Source organism: Brassica oleracea, chromosome C6 (genome assembly GCF_000695525.1).
Source record: "Brassica oleracea var. oleracea cultivar TO1000 chromosome C6, BOL, whole genome shotgun sequence".
Taxonomy (NCBI): domain Eukaryota; kingdom Viridiplantae; phylum Streptophyta; class Magnoliopsida; order Brassicales; family Brassicaceae; genus Brassica; species Brassica oleracea.
In genome coordinates, this window is record NC_027753.1 from 27540930 (window position 1) to 27550389 (window position 9460).

Genomic DNA, 9460 nt, shown 5'->3' on the forward strand with positions numbered 1-9460 from the left:
CTCTTGATATGCCGCCATCACAAACTCTGTCCTTCTTCCTGAACCAGTTTCTGTCCTCACCCTTCAAGATCACACCAGTAACTTAGGTGACCTGCTCTGATACCAATTGTTAGTGCAGTGAGGTCAGAGTAAAATGCAGAAATAAACAAGACACAAGTTTTTCTCTTTTCGAATTCACTAGAATAAGAAAGTCTTACACCAATCTTTTCTATTACAAAAATCCTTTAGGATTACCCCAATCCTAAGCTAAAACTCACCCTAGAGCCTAGACTTTTGTTTATCAGAATCTTCCCGACCCCGAGCTAAACTCCCCCTGAATCTAGACTTCAATCTTCCAACTCCTCGGAAGTACTTCACCAACTACTTCAGCACCTAGCGCAGTGCAGTGACACCAAATGCTTGATCACACAAGCACAAAACAGTAATCTCTCGACTTTTTCTTTTTCCAGAGACAATTCTCATCATAGAGGTACGTCCTCCATGTATACATAACCAGAACTTGCTCTCCAAGTTCTTTCAAAAGCAACTTAAGCAACTTTAAAAAAATATGGAATTTAATTAATGAAGTAAGAACATTTTCAAATGGATACTTCTCTTTTAATAATGTAGATGTATCATGTGCCGTCAGTGTTAACATAATGGAATAAAGAAGATAAAAAATCACAAACCTATAAATAGACACACATACAGATTACAAAGCCTCATTCAATAACAGTTATAGAGCAATAGAACCGATAAAAACTAAAGAAACGATATGATGTCTTCTTTGTCCACAATATCTCTTCTCCTTCTTCTTTCTCTTTTGTGTGCGGTCATCTCGGTTGACGCGCAGTTTGTCGCGTCTTTACAGCCACTTCCGCTGCCAATACTTATGTCCGGCCCTCACTCTTTCGCCTTTAATTCCACAGAAAAAGGATTCTACACTGGAGTCTCCGGTGGTGCAATCATCAAGTATACTCCCGAGAAGGGTTTTGTCCGTTTTGCACAAATCACAGAATCATCGTAAGTTCCTTTAATTTTTATTTATTCGATGAGGAAGTATGTTGTTACGGATTATAACATAGTATAAAAAAAGTACGTAGACTTCACTAACGATGACAAATTTCACGTGCCATATACGTGTGATGTATATTACCCGAGAAACTGAGAGAATGTCTAATATATAAGTAATACCCAACTCTGATCAATATAAAAAATTTATATGATGTCATACACACAAACAAAACCTACAGATACAAATACTAACATCATTTATATATTTGAATTTCACTGGTTTCAATTGTTCTTATTACAATTCAGGAACTCTTTATTGTGCTACGCTTTACAAGAACCGATTTCCTCCAAAATGTGCGGCCGACCGGCGGGGATAGCCTTCAATGAGATAACAGGTGATCTCTACGTCGCCGATGCTCTATTGGGTCTTCACGTTGTTTCTCCCGCCGGTGGTTTGGCCGTAAAGATAGCCGACGGTGTTGATGGAAAGGCCTTCGAGTCTCTCAATGGTCTTGACGTTGATCCAACAACTGGTATCGTCTACTTCACTTCCTTGAGCTCACAGTTCAGCGCATAGTAAAGTTTCTTCTTCTCTTCTTCTATATATGTACTAATTGTTTCGATCATCATTTAATTAAAAAGTGTGGCGAATGGATTTTTATTCTTACATAAACTAGTTTTAGGGTTACAGATGATATAAAATTATAATCTTTGCAACTTTTTTTAACAATATTTAAAAAGCAAACAATTCTAATAAAATGGATATATCCGAATAAATTACAACGTAATTATTGATGAACTTTTTTTTAATAGTAATAATTAAGAAAAAACCATTCCAAAATATTAACCTATAATGATTTTAATTGGGTTAAAAAAGTACTCACTCAAATATCTTTTGCTTTCGGATACATTTGTTTCTTACTTTTTGTTATGTATGTAGCCAAATGCATCTTCTGTTGCGTCTGAATGACGCCACAGGAAAACTCTACAAGTACGACCCATCAACTAAGGTTGTCACCGTATTGATGGAAGGTCTAGGCGGCGCAGCTGGTTGTACCGTAAGCTCGGATGGTTCTTTCGTGTTGGTTAGTCAGTTTACAAAGTATAATATCATAAGGTATTGGATAAAAGGACCTAAAGCTGGCTCTTCTGAAAACTTCAGCAATTCGCCATCACGTTTACACCCTAGCAGTATCAGAAGAATCGGTTCTACTGGAAACTTTTGGATCGCTGCCGTGCAGAGGGTTACCAACCAAACAGCAGTCGCCAAAGTCGACTCTAACGGTGAAGTGCTTCAGAGAATTTATCTTCCTCTTCTATATGATTTTCTTAGCGAAGTTAACGAGTTCGACGGTAGTCTATACTTCGGGAGTCTCACTGAACGATATGTTGGAACTCTTAAGCTTTGAAACCTTGAATGGAACCCAAGGGTGAACGAAACACAATGGGATAAATTACCTTTAATTTTCAGTTCAATAATATTTGTATTTTATAATAAATAAAAATAATCAACATGTAATGATATGCATATGGTTTTAATTTCCTGGAAAATGGTTCAACCTCTTAAATACAATATTTCATACACAAACTAATATTATTACCATAGTAACAAAATGTTTATCATGTTTTTTCCCAAATTAAATTGTAAAATATGCTGAAAATGTAAAATAGTATATATTTTGGATTCAAACATATATAGTAATACAAAATATTTTATACCGCTTGATTAGCTTGTTCTCTTTGAACTTTACATCTGGCCAAAAATATGAGTTTCATACTAAAGGTCATAACCGTATATTGATCTTGCTGATTTTATATGAAAAATAATATGTTTATATTTCTTTAGTTAACTAGTATAATATGGTAAACTGAAAGTAGAAAATATTGGTTATGTTCGTTTCAATAATTATTGTTTGCAAATCTGTTTGATTTTCTAACAAAGGTAAACTTATAGATTACAATGAACAATTCAAATTATAAATTTATTTTTTTGGGCACCATTCAAATTAAAACTATCATCTAATATGTCTAATTAATTAACTAAAATATCATATCCTATTAATTGGATATGTATATATATAATATATATTATTTTCTTCCTTACCAGGAGATAAATTACTAAAGCTGTTAAAAGTCTCACATTATAATTTTGTATAAATGGTTCAAAACATTTATTATGAAATATATAAATAATCATAAATCATATGAATAGAAAACCTCATTAAATATATCTTCAAATTTATATATATATTTATATTAATATCATCAAATAAATTATATACCATTTAAAATCAATAACTATAAGAATTTGTGTCATAAGTGTTTTGGTTGTAGCTATAAATTTACTAAAGTAGATTTGTTTGTAGAAATTTTTTTCTGTAGTTATGATAACTGTAGCTTTAAACCATTGGCTGTAGTTTTTTTAAATAAAACATGATTGGTTAGATCTGTTGTAATATTTTGGTTATAGTTATTTTAATATAACATGTAAATAAGTTATATGTTCTTAAAAATAATAATAAATAGAATTATCCAAATAGAAAGATCATCTAAAATAAAATAAAACAAAAACCATAATCTGAATAGTAAAAATTTTATCTACGAGAATTCTATAAATAAATTGCAATTCATCTAGATAGTCTTCTAGTGTTGTCGAGAATCGACTATTTGGACATCTTCTTGGTCTCCAATCTCCTCATCTAATGTTGTTTGATGGCTGCCACGTTGCCCCTAATTTGCTTCAAAATCAAAGATTTGGTATTCTTCATTTTTGTATAAAAGTTATCTTTTGATTTTTCTCCTTTTCATCCTTAATTGGAAAGTAAACAAATCGTTTTTTTATCTTTTCCATATTGTTTATAATTACAATTTAATGTATTAGTATTTTTCTATGGCCAAATAATAAGGAAGTATGAATTTTTTTTTAAACAAATAGAAAAAAAAGAAATTTTTATCGTTTTTTGTATCATGAAAAAATAAAGCTGCATTTTGATTGGAAAAGATTTGTAAAATTTTTCTGTAACTTTTAACTTTAAAAATAAAGGTACAACATAATTGGTTAGGATTAGTGATTTTAAAAAAAAAAATAAAGCTAAAATACTAAGTTAAAGCCTAACCAATCATCACCAATATTTTGAACTGAATTGGATGTTAAATCAAATCATTAAAGTATATTTAAATATGTTTTGTTATTATTTCAAAAAATACTTAAAAAAATTATTTGTTTGACAAATATTTTATAAAATATTTCATCCAAATTACCTAGTTATCGATTATAACCCCCAAGAAACATATAAACACAACATATCACGTGCAATCTTTGAAATCATGATGTTCGTAGATAAATGTCGTTATATTTGTGTTGGTTTTGTCTTGTGGCAGAGTTATCTTCTCTGAGGAAGTTGAAATCTTTGAATCTAAGTTATAACTCCTTTTATGCACCAATGGGATCGCAAGGCAAGTTTTCTCAAATGTTTAGCAAGATTATCATTTGCATTCAACCAAAAAAAAAAGATTATCATTTGCATTATCCAAAATAAAAGGTTATCGCTTACAGGTTATAAAAGCCTAGGGAGATTAAGAAACCTGGAGATCCTGGATCTCCAGATCAATAACTTGGACGACAACATATTTCCGTTTCTTAGTGCTGCAAGGTCACTCAAGACTTTGTTTCTTAGGCTCAATAACTTAGACTGCCCTTTTCCAGCTAAAGGTGTGTGTTTTCCCTTTTGTTATGTGCTCAATCCACTCAATTTTATATGGTTTAACATTATTTGTCTTATATTTTTTTTTGATAAAGTATTTGTCTTATATTCGGTTTGTAACATTGTTATATGTGTTGTGTCCCTTTCAGAGCTTAAAGTATTGACAAACTTAGAATTACTGGACCTGTGTGAAAACAAATTTAATTGCCCCATACCAATACGAGGTAACTCAAAACTACTGCCCATATAACTTTTTAGCGTTTGTCATCCTTCATATCATCATGTTTTTTTTTGGTAAAATTGATATCATCATGTTCGTAGGTAAAGGTGCTCAACCTTATGTTGGCTTTGTCTTTGTGACAGAGTTATCTGCCTTGACGAAACTGAAAGCTCTGGATTTGAGTGGCAATGAATTTTCAGGCTCAATAGAATTCCAAGGCAAGACAAAATCCTTAGCTACTCCATTAAATCTGGCGGGTGAATTAACGTTTATTCATGTGTATAAATATTTTTTTTTTTGCGTTTAATCATTGTAGGAATTTGCGAAATGAAGAATATACAAGAGCTTGATCTCAGTGGAAACAAACTAGTTGGTCAGTTTCCTTTATGCTTAACTAGCTTGAGCGGACTTAGAGTTCTTGATCTCTCGTCGAACCAAATGACTGGGAACGTACCATTTTCATTCAGTAACCTTGAATCCCTCAAGTACTTATCATTGGTTGAAAACAACTTTGAAGGAATCTTCTCACTTGGCTCACTTGCAAACCTCTCAGAGCTAAGGGTGTTCAAACTTGGTTCAAAATCCAAATCACTTCAAGTAGAGTCTGAAAGTTCTTGGAAGCCAAAATTTCAAATGAGTGTTATTGAACTATCATCTTGCAACTTGGTAAAGGTTCCTCATTTTCTCCTACACCAGAATAATTTGAGTCACGTTGATCTTTCTGACAATAAAATTTCAGGATTTTTTCCTCAATGGCTATTGGAAAACAATACGAAACTCGAAGTTTTGTTTCTACAACAGAATTCATTTACGAGATTTCTGCTACCAAAATCTGCTCATAAGCTGCCACTCCTCGATGTGTCGTTTAATGAATTCAATCATCTCTTTCCTGAGAACATTTCATGGGCATTTCCTCATTTAGTGTATATGAAACTAGCTCACAATGGTTTTCAAGGAAATCTGCTATCTTCTCTTGGTGACATGAAAAATATTATGTTTCTGGATATATGTCATACAACAGCTTCCACGGGGAGGTGTCAGGAAGGTTTTTTACAGGTTGTTATTCCATGCTTTTCTTAACGCTTTCACATAACAAACTAAGTGGAGAGGTGTTTCCGGAATCTGTCAAATTTACACCTTTAAAGGAGCTTTCTATGGATAACAATAGATTTACAGGAAAGATCGGAGAAGGTTTGCGGAACTTGGAAATCTTGGATCTGCTTGACATTTCATACAACAATCTCACTGGTGTTATTCCAAGATGGATTAGCGGACTTGAATTAACTTCTCTACTGATTTCCAACAATATGTTGGAAGGTGAGATACCTATTTCGATTTTCAGCATGTCCAGTCTTCAGCTATTGGACCTCTCTACAAATATGTTGGAAGGTGGGATACCTTCACACAGAAGCCCAGTAATATTACTCCTTCAAAATAATAATTTATCGGGGGTTATTCCAGACACTTTGCTAGCAAGTGTCTCTGTACTTGATCTGAGAAATAACAGATTATCTGGGAACATTCCTGAGTTCACCAACACCCAAAACACCCATATTCTTCTTCTTCGGGGGAATAATTTAACAGGGTTTATTCCTCGCAAGTTGTGTGGCCTAAAAAAGATCCAACTTCTTGATCTTGCCAACAACAGATTGAATGGGTCCATACCAACATGCTTCAGCAATAAATCTTTTTCTTATGGGGGATATGATACATTAAATGATTATGAATACGGCAGTTCTTCTGCAGGTTCGTTTTTCTTTGCCGATTTTTCTCCGCAGAAGGACTTCGGTGTAAAACAAATGTACGGTATATATTTCAAATCCCTTATTGTGCTTAGTCCGTTTATATTGATATCCGAACCAACCATCCTGATTAAAATTCAATTTGCCACAAAACACCGATATGACTCCTACATGGGTGGAAATCTCCAGTTATTGTTTGGAATGGATCTAGCAGAAAATGAGCTGAGTGGTGAGATCCCTGTAGAGCTTGTAGGTCTTTTAGAAATACAAGGTCTCAATCTCTCTCACAACAACTTAACAGGAATGATACCAGAAAGCTTTTCAGGTCTGAAGAACATCGTTGAGGTATTCTTTTTGAATTATCATATCCTGAAACGAAGAAAACCACTTGTACAGTACATGTTTAGTGTTTATTCAACAGCCTAACCTTAGCTAATGCTCAGCGAAAAGCGTTCTTCATCTTAACAAGAAGTTTTATGATCTCTTTCTTGCTTGCAGTTACAATGTTTCTATGGCTGAACACAGTTCTTTCAGTAGCTGTTTCGCACTCATTGCTTTCTTTAGTCGTCTTATCAGATGACTTCATCAATGGATTCGTTGAGGCTTCAACCGATGCCAGTTTCTCAACAAGAATATTGTTAACGGTGCCAAACACAAGTCTGCGGTTGAGCTTCTCCTTGTTCAGTACCTTGTTTTTATTCTTTGAGTAGCATATGCGTAGTGCTGCATCCCTTTGTTTGGTCAAGAACAAAGAACAGCTCTGAGTTGATCGGATGGCCTGAAGGGTGTAGTTGAAACTTTGTTAATCCTGAGCCAAGATCCCGGAGCAGAAGACCTGAGGCTAATACAATTTCAGAGAGATTTATCTGTGATCAGTGTTAGGATATGTGTTCTCACAGAGCGATGTAATGTAATCTTGGTTAGCTTCATTGTGGCTTGAGTTCAGCCGTCTGACCTTTTAAATCAAGTGTTCAACATTGTGAAGCTTCTTACGGTTTATCTCTGGTGAAAAGCTTGATGTTGTTTCTGAGAAACTGTAAGCTGGATTTCACTGGTCTTAACAATGTTCATCGCCAGAGTCATGGACAACAACATTGCCTATCACATGATCAGTTCTGATTCAAAAATGCAAGGAAAGTTAACATACAATCCTAAGATTTACAAAACTAAGAAAGCTATTGACAGATGTAAGAGTTTAAAACCCTGATCATAGTATCTTAAAAGTTACTTTGAGGTTTTTATCCATTCCAATAGTTTCAGTGTTGATTGATGATGACCAGAGCAACTACTGAAAGTTAATCCTTTTTGCCATTTGTGAAGAGATTGGCTTTCGGCCTTTCGTGGTTCATGGTTGTTATGGATTCACTGCTGAGGAATTGGTGAATCTTTTTAGCTTCCCGACGTTCAAGAATCTTCAAGCTAACAGAGGATATAAAGAGAGAGAGGATCGTCCTGCGGTTTTTTGGAAGGTTGGAGATTGGGCGAACTATCTGACTCCGAAGATGGCTGCTCGTATCCATCGGTTAGTGAAAGATTAATTCAAAGATACTGGCTTGCTTCAACATGATCAGTGAAATGCATTTTCTTTAATCTCTTCAAGATGCTCTGTTTTTCTCTTTTGTTCAGGTTTTACACCATTATCAATAATTTGTATCATCTTATTTATAACGAGGGAAAGGTTTGAAGTTATGATCCTAAGCAGGACTGGCTCGATAATTTTTGTAAGCTCTAGAATAAATAAAAAAACAGAAATTTATGTTTATTTAAAGTTTTTAGTAAAAGTTGTTTTTAATATTACAAGTAATATTTTAATATTATTAAATTTAGAGAAATTCTCTATGATAGCTTTTTTTTAGTTTATTTTTACAAAAATAGCATTCAATGAAAAAAATGACCAAAATAAATTTTATTAAAGTATAAAATACATTTTTACCATAGGGTTAATTGATCTAGACTTAGGGTTTATAGTTAAAGGATGGAGTTTTGGGATAGAGTTTTAAATTTTAAAAATAAAAAATAAATATTACAAATTTCAAAATAAAAAGAAACTATTTTGGTTATTTTTTTCTTGAGTACTATTTTTATAACAAAAAATTAAAAATGTCTATTTGAAAGAATTGTCTTTAAATTTATTATGAAAACATAAATATATTCATATAGAATGATTTTAGACTCATTTTCTTATATTTAATATAAAAGTATATATTTATAGAAACTCGAGGCATTTTGTTAAAACTTTGACAGCACGTTGTAGGGTTCGTGAGCGGTTGCACCACTTCTCCCCTTCCTAACGCTAAAAATGATGTGATTTTTTTTTTTTTTTTTTTTTAAAATGCCTTCAAAATCCTTCCCTCCATGTAGTTTCATCAAGCTAAGTTTGTTTCTCATACCTTTATCAACCATCTTCATCAGAGCTTGGGGGGTGTAGGTGGTTCTCCATGTCGACGTCTGTTGCGTTCTCTCCATATCGCATAGACAGCGGCTTGGAAAGCATAGCGAGTGCAGAACAGCTTGTATTTCTCCAGATGCTGATCAATAAGCAATTCCGCAATACCTGATCATTCTGTAGTGTATGAGTTCTGCAAAATGCCTTTTACTAGGTGCTCCCACACTTGCGTTGAGAAAGAGCACTCAAAGAAAAGATGGTTCCGGGATTCAGGAGTGTTCTTGCATAATACACAGATTGTGTCAATGCCTTGACTCCATTGAGAGACCCGATCCATAGTAGATAGTCTTCCCCTAGTTGCAAGCCAAGCCATGAAAGCAAACTTTGGGGTAGCCTGCGAGAACCATATACCTTT

The 9460-nt window shown here is 33.7% G+C and overlaps 1 protein-coding gene and 1 pseudogene across 1 annotated transcript; both read left to right on the top strand.

Moving 5' to 3' along the window:
- Window positions 1–754: 754 nt before the first annotated feature.
- On the top strand, window positions 755–2402 carry LOC106299599 (protein STRICTOSIDINE SYNTHASE-LIKE 12-like). Its single transcript, XM_013735663.1, has 3 exons — window positions 755–1002; window positions 1300–1569; window positions 1934–2402. The coding sequence occupies exons 1-3, from the start codon at window positions 755–757 to the stop codon at window positions 2400–2402; spliced, it is 987 nt and encodes a 328-aa protein (XP_013591117.1).
- A 2034-nt stretch (window positions 2403–4436) lies between these two features.
- LOC106297886 lies at window positions 4437–7066 on the top strand (annotated as a pseudogene).
- The last annotated feature ends 2394 nt before the right edge of the window (window positions 7067–9460 follow it).